Source organism: Heptranchias perlo, chromosome 5, assembly GCF_035084215.1.
Source record: "Heptranchias perlo isolate sHepPer1 chromosome 5, sHepPer1.hap1, whole genome shotgun sequence".
Taxonomy (NCBI): Eukaryota; Metazoa; Chordata; class Chondrichthyes; order Hexanchiformes; family Hexanchidae; genus Heptranchias; species Heptranchias perlo.
Genome location: NC_090329.1, coordinates 133,975,917 through 133,995,587, shown reverse-complemented (window position 1 = coordinate 133,995,587; position 19,671 = coordinate 133,975,917). Strand labels below are relative to the sequence as shown.

The window sequence follows — 19,671 nt, the reverse complement described above, 5'->3', positions numbered from 1 at the left end:
TTTCCTAATATAATTGTAAAAAATGTTTGTGTTCATTTTGATATCCCTTCTAAGTTTCTTTTCATACTTCCTTTTTGTAGCTCTTACCACCTGTTTTGTCACCCTTTGCTGTTCCGAGAAGGATCATCCACTCAGTACTTCTCATTGACAATTCATTGCAAGCTCTAGGCCTATGAGGGAGCTTGTTGTCAGCAGTGATGGGAAATAATCAAGGTGAAGCTGGAGGAGACCCTGTCTTCCAGGGCTGGTACCATCCTTTCTCTTGTCCTTCATCATCCCCTCATCCATCCACTGAAATGCACACCATGACAAACTTTATCTTTGACAGCTCTGTTTCCTAGGATATATTTCAACCACCCTTCTAAGATATCTTCTGTCCCAAAGAAGAAGCCACAGGGTTCAGTGGTGCCCATGACTTCAGCACCTCACAGCACTCAGCTTCATCTACTCCATCTATATCAAAAACACCATCAAAGGTATCACATAACCAGGCAGCAAATTCCGGGCTAGTAGTTGAGTTTGTGCAGCAGTTATTATTTGTGAGTTTGTACTTGGACACTGTTTTATGCATGTTATAGGTATCTTGGAGCAGATGCCGGCACATGTCAAGCACTGCTGGTGTCTCCAAGATTGTCGTAGCCTGCGGATGCTCAACAGTTTTGCTATCCAAAAAGGTGTATTAATGGACTAGGTGGAGTCAAGACAAGAGCAAAGCGAAGACAAGGAGCCAGAAGAGGTTGTTCCTTTTGACTATTAATTCATTGGGAAGATGTGGCACTTAGCTGAAGATCTCAATTATGATTGCCTGTCATAAGGCTCTTACAACCTGAAATACAATAACAAAAACTTGCATTTATATAGTGCCTTTAATGTAGTAAAACGTCCCAAGATGCTTCACAGGAGTGTTATCAAACAAAATTTGACAATGAGCCACATAAGGAGATATTAGGACAGGTGAGTAAAAGCTTGGTCAAAGAGGTAGGTTTTAAGGAGAGAGAGAGGTAGAGAGGTGGAGAGGTTTAGGGAGGGAATTCCAGAGCTTAGGACCTAGACAACTGAAGGCACGGTCGCCTATGGTGGAGCAATTAAAATCGGGGATGCGCAAAAGGTCAGAATTGGAGGAGTGCAGAGATCTCATAGGGTTGTAAGGCTGGAGGAGGTTACAGAGATAGGGAGGGGCGAGGCCATGGAGGGATTTGAAAACAAAGATGAGAATTTTAAAATTGAAGCGTTCCGGACCAGGAGCCAATGTAGGTCAGCGAGCACAGGGGCGATGAGTGAATGGGACTTGGTGCGAGTTAGGATTCAGGCAGCAGAGTTTTGGATGAGCACAAGTTTATGGAGGGTGGAAGGTGGGAGGCCAGCCAGGAGAGCATTGGAATAGTCGGTTCTAGAGGTAACAAAGGCATGGATGAGGGCTTCAGCAGCAGATGAGCTGAGGCAGGGGCGGAGACAGAGATGGAAGTCTTAGTGATGGAGATGTTACAGAGATGGAAGTCTTAGTGATGGAGAGGATATGGGGCCGGAAGCTCATCTCAGGGTCAGATAGGATGCCGAGGTTGCAAACGGTCTGGTTCAATCTTAGGCAATGGCCAGGGAGAGAGATGGAGTCGGTGGCTCGGGAACGGAGTTTGTGGCGGGGACCGAAAACAACGGCTTCAGTCTTCGCAATATATAGTTGGAGGAAATTTTTACTCATCCAGTCGGACAAGTAATGTGGTAAATCAGAGACAGTTGAGGGGTCAAGGGAGGTGGTGGTGATGCAGAGCTGGGTGTCATCAGCGTACTTGAGGAACCTGACGTCGTGTCACTGAGGGGCAGCATGTGGATGAGAAATAGGAATCTCCTGTGGCAGAATAGTGTAGAAATGAACTATTTTTTCTATGTGCAAAAGCTGTGGTTTATTTTAAAGAACAACATATTCTCCAGAAAGTGCCAAAAATTCCAATCACCCTAACTAAAACTACTTCTTAACACTGTAGCTCTGTTTTTACCCGAGAGCAGAAATCAGACGATTTTAACTCCCGGGCCTGATCTATATTTCATCCATTTGGGGCAAGAAGCTGACCTGCGGGTGGAGTGAGATTTTAGGCAGCAGGAGCCCGCCGGCTGGCACCAAAGGCCACTGGCAACGAGGTAAGTTGTGAGGGAGTAGGTTTTGGGAGGGTCTCGCGGGATGGAAAGGGAGATCCCTGTGGCAAAGGAGGCCTAAATTGCTGCTCCTCCTGGCCCTACAGAAAGGTTAAAAAAACTTACTTGTCTGCCTCACCAGACTGTGCAACACTTCCTCTTTGTGTCCACCCAGGGTTTTCGACAACGTTACTCCTCCTCCGGTTGTATTTCTGTTGCGCTGGTTGTAGGCCATCTGTTCCTTTAGAGGTAGAGAACACAATGTTAAAAGTATGTGAGTGACATGGACAGTTTCCCCTATGATTGTAGGCATCCCAGATGATCAGAAGGTTCATTGTTCCTTTAAATGAAGTATCCTGAAAATGAGCAGTAACCTTTGTGATTTTGAGTAGAGTGTTTGCAGAGGTTTCCCTTTGCAGCAATGAGTTTCCATACACCCAGGTGCTGAAAGAGAAAGCGAATGAAAGTTTAATGAAAGCTCTAAGGGCGCTAAAACGGGCGCTACACGGCCTCTCCACCATCCAAGATGGCGTCTTGGATGCGCACGCACGTTTCCAGCGTGACATGCGCCAGAAGCCATCTTGGTGTAGGAGTTAGCGCAGACGCCGATAACGAACGCTGGAATCATGTAAAGTAGGAAGAAAATGGCATCAATCAGTGTACAACATTGATTTAAAGTGATAAGACACCATTTTGGGACTCACTGCTCAACTCAACGCACAGCCTTAACCCTGACCATCTGAACGTGTCTTAGAGTGCCCGGAGGACCCCCTACCAGCGCTATGTAAAGGGATTTACAGGTTATTGGCTGGATCATTGCTTCTGGCTGCCGAGACATTTGGAAGTCTCCGAGACTTGAATACTACGACGCGGGGACATAGCCTAACATTTAGAGCCAGGACGTGCAGGAGTGAAGTTAGGAAATGCTTCTACACTCAAAGGGTGGGAGACATTTGGAACACTCTTCTGTGAATGTTAAATCTGAGATTGATAGATTTCTGTGAACCAAGGGTATTAAGGGATACGGGGCTAAGGCGGGTATATGGAGTTAGGTCACAGGTCCACCATGATCTAATTGAATAGCAGAACAGGCTCGAGGAGCTAAATGCCACAGCCACTTGCTGCCTCCTGATATGCGCCACCTTCTCCTGCAAGAAAGCGAGACGTGTGTCTGGGTGATGTGCCTGTCATGGTTGAGTAGCTGCCGGTGTGTGTGGCCTGTGAGTTGTGGGTGGGCGGCTTGAAACAGTGGTAATATATAAGAGTGAGAGGAAGCATCTGGTTAGAAGAGTTGAGTACTGATGGAAAGAGTGAGTTTGTTGGTATATGGGTGATGGGGGGGTGTAGTGCGTGGTGCAGTTGGTAGGAGACGCCACTTGACAGTTGACCTCTGTAACCTTGACCACTCCTGTCAAAGCATTGAACTTCTTCCGGCACTGCATCCATGTTCATGATGCTGTGCGCCTGGCATTGACTTTGTCCCCCGCTGCCTCCCACTGCCTTTTGGACATATATCTGGAGGGCCTCTTGCCCCACTAACCCCCTTCGGTTTATAGGATGTCCCTCCTTCTGTCCACCTCTTGCACCAAGGTCTCTAATGCATCAGCAGAGAACTTTGGTGCATGCACTCTCGCAGGCCTGGTACCAACTCAGATCGGCAGATTGGTGAGGTCTGGCATGCAGATTGGAGGATGTGGGATTGAGAAGTGCGCAACCTTTATTCAATGTTTTAACAAAACTTATCAGTGTGTAAACATAGGGATCGGACCTGCATCTGTGTTTTACGTGTGCAATGTCTGATCTTCATTCAGACTCTATGCAGACAGTAGACTGTTATTTTCAGCAAATAACAGGTACCAGCTACCTTTAAGAGGTTTCTAAGAAACATCCTCCCTTTAAGAGATTGAGCTCCCCTGGTGATTGAAAGTGCAAATTGCATTGATTCCACCTGCAAGGCCTGGAATGGAACGCTGATTGCAGGTAAGTCCTTGGGTGGGCTGAAACTTGCGTCCTGTCTGTGTGGGTGCCATGGGGTCTGGGGTAATAGCACATCACCCTACCTCCGCCCAAAAATGGCCCCTATCCAATTTTTTTTTACCCCTATGAGTGGTTGAGGATGTGTAGGCAACAGTACCTTGGGTTACATAGGCTACTCTTCTGAGCACATTGAACCTTTTCCTACAAGGCATGGCAGTTCTTGGGTTGTTGCAGATGCATTGACTCTACCTTCCCGACAGCCTGCACTACCCGCTTCTTGCCTTCAGTACAGGGCATGCCTTGTCTAGCTCTACTTCAGCCAGCAACACCTCCAGAGATGCATCTGGGGCCCTTCCAGCTGCTGATTCTCCCTCACCCCCCCCCTCCCCCACACCAAAGCTGCTGCTACTTCAGACATTGCTGCCGTTCTTCTTTTTCTTGCTGCTCAGAAAATGATAATTGCCCTTTAACTGGCTGCAGCCTTTTAAAAGGATCAGGACTATATTTCCATCCCTTCCAGCTGTGATAAACACATCAGAAGCAGCATTACTGCAGTAAACCCATCTTACAGCAAATGAGAGCCCCAGAAGGAAAATTAATGTGCGTTGTTTATGGATTCACAATGGCTGTTGGTATTCCCACTCTGCCACTAACCTGCCAATGGGAGGAGAATTCAGCCGTATTTGTCACAGCGTTTGCATTTCCAGTTTGTTGGTAAAATAGTTTAAAAGAAATGGTTGAGATGCTTTTTCAATATTCTGAACTATTTTGGAACTTTCTGAAGCTGGGCATTGTCATGAAAAGGTTCCTGACATCCCCAATTCAGTGCTAACCAACCACCGCACTGTTTTTAAAGTGGCCTTTCCTTTAGGAATCCCCTTATACTGGCTACAACGAATGATGTTGAGGAGGAGCAGCAGACTGAGAGCAGGATTGTGTGGCTGCACCAAAGGCACCATTGCGCCTTCTGGAGGTACCCAGAATGTTGTACTTATAGGGAGTAATTTTAACTTTGGCCGATGGTGTGGAACAGGTGGGGCTCGATTTTGAAACAAATGTCCGGGTGCATTCAGGGCTGGGGGGGCAATGAAAATCGGCTTTTTGAGGAGCAGGCAGAAATCCCGGCTCCAAGACACTGAAGAACGCGCACGACCCAGAGTCATCGGTTCCCGTGCTGTTCCCGAACCCGGAAGTCCTGCTGGCAATTAAAGCCGAGATGATATTTAAATCACTAAATCAACTAGTTAAAGTTGTTAAAAAATCAATAAATGTAATTTAGATTGAAGGCAAGCGATTTCAACACTGAATGGGAGGACCCTAGGCAAGACAGAGGGTCAGAGGGATCTTGGTGTGCAAGTTCACAGATCCCTGAAGGCGGCGGAACAGGTAGATAAGGTGGTAAAGAAGGCATATGGGATACTTGCCTTTATTAGCCGAGGCATAGAATATAAGAGCAAGGAGGTTATGATGGAGCTGTATAAAACACTGGTTAGGCCACAGCTGGAGTACTGTGTGCAGTTCTGGTCGCCACACTACAGGAAGGATGTGATCGCTTTGGAGAGGGTGCAGAGGAGATTCACCAGGATGTTACCAGGGCTGGAGCGCTTCAGCTATGAAGAGAGACTGGGAAGATTGGGTTTGTTTTCCTTGGAGCAGAGGAGGCTGAGGGGGGACATGATTGAGGTGTACAAAATTATGAGGGGCACAGATAGGATGGATACTAAGGAGCTTTTTCCCTTCGTTGAGGGTTCTATAACAAGGGGACATAGATTCAAGGTAAAAGGCGGGAGGTTTAGAGGGGATTTGAGAAAGAACTTTTTCACCCAGAGGGTGGTTGGAGTCTGGAACTCACTGCCTGAAAGGGTTGTGGAGGCAGGAACCCTCACAACATTCAAGAAGCATTTGGATGAGCACTTGAAATGCCATAGCATACAAGGCTACGGACCAAATGCTGGAATATGGGATTAGAGTAGACAGGGCTGATGGCCGGCGCGGACACGATGGGCCGAAGGGCCTCCATCCGTGCTGTATGACTCTATGAATCTCCGCACTCCTTCAGATCCGCTCCCACCGCCTCCGCGCTCCTTTATGTCCGCTCCCACCACCTCCGCGCTCCTTTATGTCCGCTCCTTTAGGTCCGCTACCACCGCCTCCGCCGCTCCTTTAGGTCCACTCCCGCCACCTCCGCGCTCCTTTAGGTCCGCTCCTTTATGTCCGCTCCCACCACCTCCGCGCTCCTTTAGGTCCACTCCCGCCGCCGCCGCGCTCCTTTAGGTCCGCTCCCACCACCTCCGCCGCTCCTTTATGTCCGCTCCCACCACCTCCGCGCTCCTTTAGGTCCGCTACCACCACCTCCGCGCTCCTTTAGATCCACTCCCGCCACCTCCGCGCTCCTTTAGGTCCACTCCCGCCGCCGCCGCGCTCCTTTAGGTCCGCTCCCGCCGCCTCCGCGCTCCTTTAGGTCCGCTACCACCGCCTCCGCCGCTCCTTTAGGTCCGCTCCCACCACCTCCGCCGCTCCTTTAGGTCCGCTACCACCGCCTCCGCCGCTCCTTTATGTCCGCTCCCACCGCCTCCGCGCTCCTTTAGGTCCGCTCCCGCCACCTCCGCGCTCCTTTATGTCCGCTCCCACCGCCTCCGCTCTCCTTTAGGTCCGAGACCACCACCTCCGCGCTCCTTTAGGTCCGCTCCCGCCGCCTCCGCGCTCCTTCAGGTCCGCTCCCACCGCCTCCGCGCTCCTTCAGGTCCGCTCCCGCCGCCTCCGCGCTCCTTCAGGTCCGCTCCCACCACCTCCGCGCTCCTTTAGGTCCGCTCCCACCACCTCCGCCGCTCCTTCATGTCCGCTCCTTTAGGTCCACTCCCACCGCCTCCGCGCTCCTTTAGGTCCACTCCCACCGCCTCCGCGCTACTTTAGATCCGCTCCCACCACCTCCGCGCTCCTTTAGGTCCGCTCCCACCGCCTCAGGCGCTCCTTCATGTCCGCTCCTTTAGGTCTACTCCCGCCACCTCAGGCGCTCCTTTAGGTCCGCTCGCGCCGCCTCCGCGCTCCTTTAGGTCCGCTCCCACCACCTCCGCCGCTCCTTCATGTCCGCTCCTTTAGGTCTACTCCCACCGCCTCAGGCGCTCCTTTAGGTCCGCTCCCGCCGCCTCCGCGCTCCTTTAGGTCCGCTCCCGCCGCCTCCGCGCTCCTTTAGGTCCGCTCCCGCCGCCTTCGCGCTCCTTTAGGTCCGCTCCCGCCGCCTCCGCGCTCCTTTAGGTCCGCTCCCGCCGCATCCGCGCTCCTTTAGGTCCGCTCCCGCTGCCTCCGCGCTCCTTTACGTCCGCTCCCACCGCCTCCGGCGCTCCTTTAGATCCGCTCCTTTAGGTCCGCTCCCACCGCCTCCGCGCTCCTTTAGGTCCGCTCCCGCCGCCTCCGCGCTCCTTTACGTCCGCTCCCACCGCCTCCGCGCTCCTTTAGATCCGCTCCCACCACCTCCGCGCTCCTTTAGATCCGCTCCCACCACCTCCGCGCTCCTTTAGGTCCGCTCCCACCACCTCCGCGCTCCTTTAGGTCCGCTCCCGCCGCCTCCGCGCTCCTTTAGATCCGCTCCCACCACCTCCGCGCTCCTTTAGGTCCGCTCCCGCCGCATCCGGCGTTCCTTCAGGTCCGCTCCCACCGCCTCAGGCGCTCCTTTATGTCCGCTCCCACCGCCTCAGGCGCTCCTTTCGGTCTCGCTCCCACCGCCTCCGCGCTCCTTTAGGTCCGCTCACGCCGCCTCCGCGCTCCTTTAGGTCCACTCCCGCCCCCTCCGCGCTCCTTTCGGTACGCTCCCACCGCCTCCGGCGCTCCTTCAGGTCCGCTCCCGCCGCCTCAGGCGCTCCTTCAGGTCCGCTCCCGCCGCCTCCGCGCTCCTTTAGATCCGCTCCCACCACCTCCGCGCTCCTTTAGATCCGCTCCCACCGCCTCCGCGCTCCTTTAGATCCGCTCCCACCGCCTCCGCGCTCCTTTAGATCCGCTCCCACCGCCTCCGCGCTCCTTTAGATCCGCTCCCACCGCCTCCGCGCTCCTTTAGATCCGCTCCCACCGCCTCCGCGCTCCTTTAGATCCGCTCCCACCGCCTCCGCGCTCCTTTAGATCCGCTCCCACCACCTCCGCGCTCCTTTAGATCCGCTCCCACCGCCTCCGCGCTCCTTTAGGTCTCGCTCCCACCGCCTCCGCGCTCCTTTAGATCCGCTCCCACCACCTCCGCGCTCCTTTAGATCCGCTCCCACCGCCTCCGCGCTCCTTTCGGTCCGCTCCCACCGCCTCCGCGCTCCTTTAGATCCGCTCCCACCGCCTCCGCGCTCCTTTAGGTCCGCTCCGACCACCTCCGCGCTCCTTTAGATCCGCTCCCACCGCCTCCGCGCTCCTTTAGATCCGCTCCCACCACCTCCGCGCTCCTTTAGATCCGCTCCCACCACCTCCGCGCTCCTTTAGATCCGCTCCCACCACCTCCGCGCTCCTTCAGATCCGCTCCCGCCGCTTCAGGCGCTCCTTTTGGTCCGCTCCCACCACCTCCGCGCTCCTTTCGGTCTGCTCCCACCGCCTCCGCGATCCTTTAGATCCGCTCCCACCACCTCCACGCTCCTTTAGATCCGCTCCCACCACCTCCGCGCTCCTTTTGATCCGCTCCCACCACCTCCGCGCTCCTTTAGGTCTCGCTCCCACCACCTCCGCGCTCCTTTTGATCCGCTCCCACCACCTCCGCGCTCCTTTTGATCCGCTCCCACCACCTCCGCGCTCCTTTAGGTCCGCTCCCACCACCTCCTGCGTTCCTTCAGGTCCGCTCCCACCGCCTCAGGCGCTCCTTTCGGTCTGCTCCCACCGCCTCAGGCGCTCCTTTAGGTCCGCTCCCGCCGCCTCCGCGCTCTTTTAGGTACGCTCCCACCACCTCGCGCTCCTTTAGGTCCGCTCCCACCACCTCCGCGCTCCTTTAGGTCCGCTCACACCACCTCCGCTCTCCTTCAGATCCGCTCCCGCCGCCTCCGTGCTCCTTTAGGTCCGCCCCCACCACCTCCGCGCTCCCTTCGGTCCGCTCCCGCCGCCTCCGCGCCCCTTTAGGTCCACTCCCGCCCCCTTCGCGCTCCTTTAGGTCCACTCCCGCCGCCTCCGCGCTCCTTTAGGTCCGCTCCCGCCGCCTCCGCGCCCCTTTAGGTCCACTCCCGCCCCCTTCGCGCTCCTTTAGGTCCGCTCCGGCCGCCTCCAACGTTCCTTTAGGTCCACTCCCGCCGCCTCCGCGCCCCTTTAGGTCCGCTCCCACCACCTCCGCGCTCCTTTCGGTCCGCTCCCACCGCCTCCGCGCTCCTTTCGGTCCGCTCCCGCCGCCTCCGCGCTCCTTTAGATCCGCTCCCACCACCTCCGCGCTCCTTTAGATCCGCTCCCACCGCCTCCGCGCTCCTTTAGATCCGCTCCCACCGCCTCCGCGCTCCTTTAGATCCGCTCCCACCGCCTCCGCGCTCCTTTAGATCCGCTCCCACCGCCTCCGCGCTCCTTTAGATCCGCTCCCACCGCCTCCGCGCTCCTTTAGATCCGCTCCCACCGCCTCCGCGCTCCTTTAGATCCGCTCCCACCGCCTCCGCGCTCCTTTAGATCCGCTCCCACCGCCTCCGCGCTCCTTTAGGTCTCGCTCCCACCGCCTCCGCGCTCCTTTAGATCCGCTCCCACCACCTCCGCGCTCCTTTAGATCCGCTCCCACCGCCTCCGCGCTCCTTTCGGTCCGCTCCCACCGCCTCCGCGCTCCTTTAGATCCGCTCCCACCGCCTCCGCGCTCCTTTAGGTCCGCTCCGACCACCTCCGCGCTCCTTTAGATCCGCTCCCACCGCCTCCGCGCTCCTTTAGATCCGCTCCCACCACCTCCGCGCTCCTTTAGATCCGCTCCCACCACCTCCGCGCTCCTTTAGATCCGCTCCCACCACCTCCGCGCTCCTTCAGATCCGCTCCCGCCGCTTCAGGCGCTCCTTTTGGTCCGCTCCCACCACCTCCGCGCTCCTTTCGGTCTGCTCCCACCGCCTCCGCGATCCTTTAGATCCGCTCCCACCACCTCCACGCTCCTTTAGATCCGCTCCCACCACCTCCGCGCTCCTTTAGATCCGCTCCCACCACCTCCGCGCTCCTTTTGATCCGCTCCCACCACCTCCGCGCTCCTTTAGGTCTCGCTCCCACCACCTCCGCGCTCCTTTTGATCCGCTCCCACCACCTCCGCGCTCCTTTAGGTCCGCTCCCACCGCCTCAGGCGCTCCTTTCGGTCTGCTCCCACCGCCTCAGGCGCTCCTTTAGGTCCGCTCCCGCCGCCTCCGCGCTCTTTTAGGTACGCTCCCACCACCTCGCGCTCCTTTAGGTCCGCTCCCACCACCTCCGCGCTCCTTTAGGTCCGCTCACACCACCTCCGCGCTCCTTTAGGTCCGCTCACACCACCTCCGCTCTCCTTCAGATCCGCTCCCGCCGCCTCCGTGCTCCTTTAGGTCCGCCCCCACCACCTCCGCGCTCCCTTCGGTCCGCTCCCGCCGCCTCCGCGCCCCTTTAGGTCCACTCCCGCCCCCTTCGCGCTCCTTTAGGTCCACTCCCGCCGCCTCCGCGCTCCTTTAGGTCCGCTCCCGCCGCCTCCGCGCCCCTTTAGGTCCACTCCCGCCCCCTTCGCGCTCCTTTAGGTCCGCTCCGGCCGCCTCCAACGTTCCTTTAGGTCCACTCCCGCCGCCTCCGCGCCCCTTTAGGTCCGCTCCCACCACCTCCGCGCTCCTTTCGGTCCGCTCCCACCGCCTCCGCGCTCCTTTCGGTCCGCTCCCACCGCCTCCGCGCTCCGTTAGGTCCGCCCCCACCACCTCCGCGCTCCCTTCGGTCCGCTCCCACCACCTCCGCGCTCCTTCAGATCCGCTCCCACCACCTCCGCGCTCCTTTAGGTCCGCTCCCGCCGCCTCCGGCGCTCCTTTCGGTCCGCTCCCGCCGCCTCCGGAGTTCCTTTAGGTCCGCTCCCACCGCCTCAGGCACTCCTTTAGTTCTGCTCCCACTGCCTCCGCGCTCCTTTAGGTCCGCTCCCACCACCTCCGCGCTCCTTTATGTCCGCTCCCACCACCTCCGCGCTCCTTTATGTCCGCTCCCACCGCCTCAGGCGCTCCTTTAGGTCCGCTCCCACCGCCTCAGGCGCTCCTTTAGGTCCGCTCCCGCCGCCTCCGGCGCTCCTTTCGGTCCGCGCCCGCCGCCTCCGGCGTTCCTTTAGGTCCGCTTCCACCGCCTCAGGCGCTCCTTTAGGTCCTCTCCCACCGCCTCCGGCATTCCTTTAGGTCCGCTCCCACCGCCTCAGGCGCTCCTTTAGGTCCTCTCCCACCGCCTCCGGCGTTCCTTTAGGTCCGCTCCCACCGCTTCCGCGCTCCTTTAGGAACGCTCCCACCGCCTCCGGCGCTCCTTCAGGTCCGCTCCCGCTGCCTCAGGCGCTCCTTTAGGTCTGCTCCCGCCGCCTCAGGCGCTCCTTTAGGTCCGCTCCCGCCCCCTCCGCGCTCCTTTAGGTCTCGCTTCCACCACCTCCGCGCTCCTTTAGGTCCGCTCCCACCGCCTCCGCGCTCCTTTAGGTCCGCTCCCGCCGCCTCCGCGCTCCTTTACGTCCGCTCCCACCGCCTCCGGCGCTCCTTTAGGTCCGCTCCCGCCGCCTCCGGCGCTCCTTTAGGTCCGCTCCCACCGCCTCAGGTGCTCCTTTCAATCCGCTCCCGCCGCCTCCGGCGCTCCTTTAGGTCCGCTCCCGCCGCCTCCGGCGCTCCTTTAGGTCCGCTCCCGCCGCCTCCGGCGCTCCTTTAGGTCCGCTCCCGCCGCCTCAGGCGCTCCTTTCGGTCCACTCCCGCCGCCTCCGGCCTTACTTTCGGTCCGCTCCCACCGCCTCCGCGCTCCTTTAGGTCCGCTCCCACCGCCTCCGCGCTCCTTTCGATCCGCTCCCACCGCCTCCGCGCTCCTTTAGGTCCGCTCCCACCGCCTCCGCCGCTCCTTTATGTCCTCTCCCACCGCCTCCGCCGCTCCTTTATGTCCGCTCCCACCACCTCCGCGCTCCTTTAGGTCCGCTCCCACCGCCTCCGCGCTCCTTTAGGTCCACTCCCGCCCCCTTCGCGCTCCTTTAGGTCTCGCTCCCACCGCCTTCGCGCTCCTTTAGGTCCGCTCCCACCGCCTCCGCCGCTCCTTTAGATCCGCTCCCGCCGCCTCCGCGCTCCTTTCGGTCCGCTCCCGCCGCCTCCGCGCTCCTTTAGGTCCGCTCCCGCCGCCACCGCGCTCCTTTAGGTCCACTCCTGCCCCCTTCCCGCTCCTTTAGGTCCGCTCCGGCCGCCTCCAACGTTCCTTTAGGTCCGCTCTCGCCGTCTCCTTTAGATCCGCTCCCGCCGCCTCCGGCGCTCCTTTAGGTCCGCTCCCACCGCCTCCGGTGCTCCTTTACTTCCACTCCTGCTGCATCCGGTGCTCCTTTAGGTCCGCTTCCGCCGCCTCTGCCGCTCCAAATGAGTGCAGGCCTTCGAACCTGGACCTTTATTTGCTTCCCTCTGCTACCTCCGTCACTCCTCTCGATCCGCTCCTGCCACCTCTGGAAGCCAATGGAATTAAAGGGGCAGTGGCAGCGTGGATCCGAAATTGGCTAAGGGACACAATGCAGAGAATAATGTAATGGTTGATTTCCAGACTGGAGGGAAGTATGCAGTGGTGTTCCCCAGGGGTTGGTACTAGGTCCACTCCTTTTCTTGATATATATTAATGACTTGGACTTGAGCATACAGGGCATAATTTCCAAATTTGCAGATGACACAAAACTTGGAAGTGTTGTGAACAGTGAGGAGGATAGTCATAGACTTCAAGAGGATATACAGGCTGGTGGAATGGGCAGACACATGGCAGATTAAATTTAATGCAGAGAAGTGTGAAGTAATGCATTTTGGAAAAATGAATGAAGAGAGGCGATATTAACTAAATGGTACAATTTTAAAGGGGGTGCAGGATCCGAGACACCTGAGAGTGCACATACAGAAATCGTTGAAGGTGACAAGACAATTTGATTAGGCAATTAAAAAGGCATATGGGATCCTTGCCTTTATAAATAGAGGCATAGAGTATAAAAACAAGGGAGTTATACTAAAGTATAACTCAGCGAGTTGTTATGATCTGGAATGCACTGCCTGAAAGGCTGGTGGAAGAAGATTCAATAATAACTTTCAAAACAGAATTGGATAAATACTTAAAAAGGAAACATTTTTCATGGGGAAAGAGCAGGGAGTGGGACCAATTGGTAGCTCTTTCAGAGAGCCGGCACAGGCACAATGGGCCAAATGGCCTCCTCCTGATTCTATGATTCTATGAAATAAAGTCAATTATGTTTTGTTTTGATTGGCTCTCAGATATCAACTTAAATAACTGGAATATTTCTTTGAAAGCTACTGATTAATCATATATTTCTCATGAAAATGTTGTTGAAAATGTTTAAATATCCTGATTGTTATATGCTGTCTATTAACATTAGTAATGATGGATGTTAGTCACTTTTTGTGTTTTTTTTTCATTTAACATGCAGTTGGAAACCCCAGTGATTGCAAAGGGCCCTGTGGAACTATGGTTAAGTGACTTATTGCGTGTGCAGCAAGCATCATTGCATACTGTGATTAAATTAGCATTTTACAGCTTCGCTGAACCAGAATTTCAGCTAATACCTTTCCTCTATGAGGCTCCTGGCCAGGTAAACCAATAAAGATATTTATTGTTTTGTTTTACTGATTCATGCTATCATTCTTCCTCATTATCAAGTCCTATAGATACTCTGGGTTAGATCATACAGATGCAAAGGCTATAATATTTTGATTCGTGTCTCACCTCTACTTGCACAATTCTCTAGTGTAGAAAATATAGGCCTATTTCACCCCAGTGTCCAGATAGGAAGCTTGGAAAATAAGATAATTGATTGTTCCCAGGAAGGCATGATAGGCTTGAAATGAAAGAAGAGTCAGGGAGTAAGGAAGATAATTAGAGAGGGTTGTTTTTTTTTATTCGTTCACAGGATGTGGGCGTCACTGGCGAGGCCAGCATTTATTGCCCATCCCTAATTGCCCTTGAGAAGGTGGTGGTGAGCCGCCTTCTTGAACCGCTGCAGTCCGTGTGGTGACGGTTCTCCCACAGTGCTGTTAGGAAGGGAGTTCCAGGATTTTGACCCAGCGACAATGAAGAGAGGGTTGTTTTCATTCAATGAGATGTATTAAGCATTTAAATTATGACGGACAGTTATGGAAGTTTTACTCGTAACCTTTCAAAAAGAGAAGAATTAAAATGACCTAATTTTAGTTTCCAAGATTATAAAGAGGATTGACAGTTAAGTGAGGCAATTTTTTCAAATGGCGAAGGGTTTACAAGTTAAAGGTTAAGAAGTTGGGAATAAGAGAGAAATCAGGTGGAATGACTCAAAGCGCTTCACAGCCAATGAAGTATTTTTGAAATGTAGTCACTGTTGTAGTGTAGGAAACGCGGCAGCCAATTTGCGCACAGCAAGCTCCCACAAACAGAGCTTTAGAAAGAAAATGCCTCTGCTTCCTGTCCACCAACCAATAAGTTCCAGTCACACTATGTTATTTTTCTGGTTTATTTTTTGTGCACATATAGTCTGTGTCTCCTTTTGTGCCTACAGGTAGGAATTCTAGCAATCCAGATACTGTGGACACGGGACTCAGAGGAAGCACTTAACTTGGCAAAAGACAGTAAAAAGATCATGCAAACGACTAATCAGAGGTTCCTAGAGATGCTAAACTCTCTTATCGGCCAAACAACACACGACCTGACTAAGTTTCAGAGAATCCAGTTTGAAACTCTTGTTACCATTCATGTTCACCAGAGGGACATATTTGATGACTTGGTATAGTGAAAGAATTTATAATCATATTTTAATTCCAGTTTATTGCACTTTTGTGCTGTTGGTTTATATCAACTGTTAAATCATTCCCTATTCTTCAGCTGCATTTGCTAGTCCACGGTGAATAGTGTTCTGGCATACTTTTGCATCTATTATTTAAGATTTTAAACTTTTATGGTGACATGTAACATTAAAAGTTACATTTTTCTTATCTTTATGTTTGCCAGATACTCCATCACATGGTAATGATTAATATTGCTATGTTGTGGCTTGAAGAAATCTAACTTATAAATAATTAATTGATTACATAACTATGTCAAGCAACAAATCATTATTATTGTCATCACGCTTTTTATTAATTTATTTTTAAATGAACTGCGAATAACAAATAGAAACAATCAACAATGGAAACATAAACTGACATTCAGCCAAACATGCAAAACCTCAGATTTAACTACTTTACACAGAAAGTGATAAATGTGTGGACCAGACTGCACAGGGAGGCAGTGAGTATGGAAACATTTAAGTGAGAATTGCATGGATATTTAAGGGAGTTGGCTGAGTGAAGGGTATCAGCTTTTAACCAGAGGGACCACAGAGTGTATTACATAGAATTACATATACCATATAGCACAGAAACAGACCATTCAGCCCAAAAGGTCCACCATGCCGGTGTTATTCTCCACATGACCCTCCTCCCTTCCTACTTCATCTAACCCGATCAGCATATCCTTCTATTCCTTTCTCTCTCATGTGCTTATCTAGCTTCCCCTCAAATGCATCAATGCTGTTCCCTTCAACTACTCCTTGTGGTAGCGAGTTCTACATCAATGGGGAAATCCTCTCAGCCTTCTCTTTTCTAGAGAAACGAACCCCAGCCTGCTCAACCTTTCCTGATAGGTATAACCTCTCAGTTTTGGTATCATCCGAGTAAATCTTTTTTGCACCTTCTCCAGTGCCTCAATATCCTTTTCATAATATGGAGACCAGAACTATTCACAATACTCCAGGTATGGTCTAACCAAGGTTCTATACAAGTTTAACATAATTTGTATACTTTTCCATGTTCCTATGTAACATCCATATCATAATATATTGTAAAATATTCCAATGAACCTAAATTACACCTTTGGATCTTCTTTTTGAATTAACTTACCAAACAAAAACAAGAAAGACAATGAAGACAGAAAGAAAGGACAGGTTTCCTGCGCGATCCCTCGATGGGCCTGGAATCGTCATTTTTTAAAATTCGTTCATAGGATGTGGGTGTCGCTGGCAAAGCCAGCATTTATTGCCCATCCCTAATTGCCCTTGAGAAGGTGGTGGTGAGCCGCTTTCTTCAACGCTGCAGTCCGTGGGGTGAAGGTTCTCCCACAATGCTGTTAGGTAGGGAGTTCCAGGATTTTGACCCAGTGACGATGAAGGAACGGCAATATATTTCCAAGTCGGGATGGTGCGTGACTTGGAGGGGAACTTGCAGATGGTGTTGTTCCCATGTGCCTGCTGCCCTTGTCCTTCTAGATGGTACATGTCTCGGGTTTGGGAGGTGCTGTCGAAGAAGCCGTGACGAGTTGCTGCAGTGCATCCTGTAGATGGTAAACACTGCAGCCACGGTGCGCCGGTGGTAAAGGGAGTGAATGTTTAGGGTGGTGGAAGGGTTAACAATCAAGCGGGTTGCTTTGTCCTGGATGGTGTCAAGCTTCTTGAGTGTTGTTGGAACTGCACTCATTCAGGCAAGTGGAAAGTATTCCATCACACTCCTGACTTGTGCCTTGTAGATGGTGGAAAGGCTTTGGGGAGTCAGGAGATAAGTCACTCGCCGCAGAATACCCAACCTCTGACCTGCTCTTGCAGCCACAATATTTATGTGGCTGGTCCAGTTAAGTTTCTGGTCAATGGTTACCCCCAGGATGTTGATGGTGGGGGATTCGGCATTGGTGATGCCGTTGAATGTCAAGGGGAGGTGGTTAGACTCTCTCTTGTTGGAGATGGTCATTGCCTGGCACTTGTCTGGAGCGAATGTTACTTTCCTCCCTCATGTCCGCTGATTCGAGAATACAAATTAGGTCCTGGACACCGACACAGAAAGAAATATTAGGGAAGTAGGAAACAAAGGAACATAGGAAATAGTGGACGAAAAAGAGAAAGGCCCATCTGGTTCACCTTCTACCATCTTGGTAGGCACATGATACAACAATCGAGTTGTTGACTAATCATAGCAATCAATCTCTATCAATTGGTCCACAGCAGACCCAGATATAAGACAAGGAAAACTCCCAGTGGTGGAAAGCTTTGGGAACCATAGGTCCAAAGTTACCTGTTCCTCCCAAGCATGCCATAATTACCACATGTCATGTCTCATGTAACATCTCCACATCGTAATGCTATGTTTCAAACCTATTCCAAATCTGGTGGTACAGTTCTGCATTCCCACATTATAAAATGCCAGTCTCTCCAGTTTCATGTACTCAAAGACCATATTCACCAGTGGAATACATAATTGGCTCCGTTAAGTGCTACGCTGGGACAATGAATCTTTTTGTCACCAACATGCCAATCGAATAATTCTGCATGAGCATTGTGGAGCTTTCAACTCTGATATTCGTTCCAACAAATATATTTTTCACCTTCATCAATTGCTGTACACTTGGCCCTTGTTTTGAAATCTGTCACGGCCTGAGGAATGGGAAATTTTAGGATAATGTCAGAATTTTTTGAAGAAGAGTCCTGTCCTGTTCAAATTGAATGTAAGGAAAAAATTGACAAATAGAAGCATAGATCAGTAATGGGAAATATTTACACAGGAGATAGAAATGGTAGAAAACATGTCTATTCTAATGGGGAGAATATTGAAGGCTAGGGTTTCAAGGATGAACAGAGAATTCATGTGCAGGAAGCTGTGCACGTCCTCGCAGATGAGCTTCACATTTCGGAATGGAAGCCTTTGTGATTCATATAAGTATGGGGTTTAATATTTGGACACAATCACTGGTCACCACAACCCTGGGGAATTTGGTAATACTGTAAAAAAATTCTTGCCTTCTCATTAAAACCAATGGGATTAAAGGGACAGTGGCAGCGTGGATACAAAATTGGCTAAGGGACAGAAAGCAGAGACGAGTGGTGAATGGTTGTTTTTCAGACTGGAGGGAAGTATACAGTGGTGTTCCCCAGGGGTCTGTATTAGGACCACTGCTCTTGTTGATATATATTAATGACCTGAACTTGGGCATAGAGGGTATAATTTCAAAGCTTGCAGATGACACGAAACTCAGAAATGTAGGAAACAATATGAAGGATAGTAACAGACTTCAGGAGGACATAAGCAGGTTGGTGAAATGGGCAAACACATGGCAGATGAAATTTAACACAGAGAAGTGTGAAGTGATGTATTTTGGAAGGAAGAATGAGGAGAGGCAAATAAACCAAATGGTATAATTTTAAAGGGGGTGCAGGAACAGAGAGACCCAAGGGAGCACAGACACAAATATTTGAAGGCGGCAGGACAAGTTGAGAAGGCTGTTAAAAAAAGCAGATCGGATCCTTAATAAAAGCGTAGAGTACAAAAGCAAGGAAGTTATGCCAAAGCTTTATAAAAGACTGGTTAGGCCTCAGCTGGAGTATTGTGTTCAATTCTGGTCACCACACTTTAGAAAGGATGTTAGAATCATAGAATCATAGAGGTTTACAACATGGAAACAGGCCCTTCGGCCCAACATGTCCATGTCGCCCAGTTTATACCACTAAGCTAGTCCCAATTGCCTGCACTTGGCCCATATCCCTCTAGACCCATCTTACCCATGTAACTGTCCAAATGCTTTTTAAAAGACAAAATTGTACCCGCCTCTACTACTGCCTCTGGCAGCTCGTTCCAGACACTCACCACCCTTTGAGTGAAAAAATTGCCCCTCTGGACCCTTTTGTATCTCTCCCCTCTCACCTTAAATCTATGCCCCCTCGTTATAGACTCCCCTACCTTTGGGAAAAGATTTTGACTATCGACCTTATCTATGCCCCTCATTATTTTATAGACTTGTATAAGATCACCCCTCAACCTCCTACTCTCCAGGGAAAAAAGTCTCAGTCTATCCAACCTCTCCCTGTAAGTCAAACCATCAAGTCCCGGTAGCATCCTAGTAAATCTTTTCTGCACTCTTTCTAGTTTAATAATATCCTTTCTATAATAGGGTGACCAGAACTGCACACAGTATTCCAAGTGTGGCCTTACCAATGTCTTGTACAACTTCAACAAGACATCCCAACTCCTGTATTCAATGTTCTGACCAATGAAACCAAGCATGCCGAATGCCTTCTTCACCACCCTATCCACCTGTGACTCCACTTTCAAGGAGCTATGAACCTGTACTCCTAGATCTCTTTGTTCTATAACTCTCCCCAACGCCCTACCATTAACGGAGTAGGTCCTGGCCCGATTCGATCTACCAAAATGCATCACCTCACATTTATCTAAATTAAACTCCATCTGCCATTCATCGGTCCACTGGCCCAATTTATCAAGATCCCGTTGCAATCCTAGATAACCTTCTTCACTGTCCACAATGCCACCAATCTTGGTGTCATCTGCAAACTTACTAACCATGCCTCCTAAATTCTCATCCAAATCATTAATATAAATAACAAATAACAGCGGACCCAGCACCGATCCCTGAGGCACACCGCTGGTCACAGGCCTC

At 52.1% G+C, this 19,671-nt stretch overlaps 1 protein-coding gene across 1 annotated transcript in view; it reads left to right on the top strand.

Moving 5' to 3' along the window:
* The window catches only part of LOC137322210 (dynein axonemal heavy chain 8-like), a 1,468,904-nt gene that overhangs the window by 716,709 nt on the left and 732,524 nt on the right, over positions 1-19,671 (top strand). The window contains exons 42-43 of the mRNA XM_067985326.1: positions 13,655-13,816; positions 14,756-14,980. Coding sequence (XP_067841427.1) covers positions 13,655-13,816; positions 14,756-14,980 — 387 coding nt within the window. The remainder of the gene's footprint in view (positions 1-13,654; positions 13,817-14,755; positions 14,981-19,671) is intronic.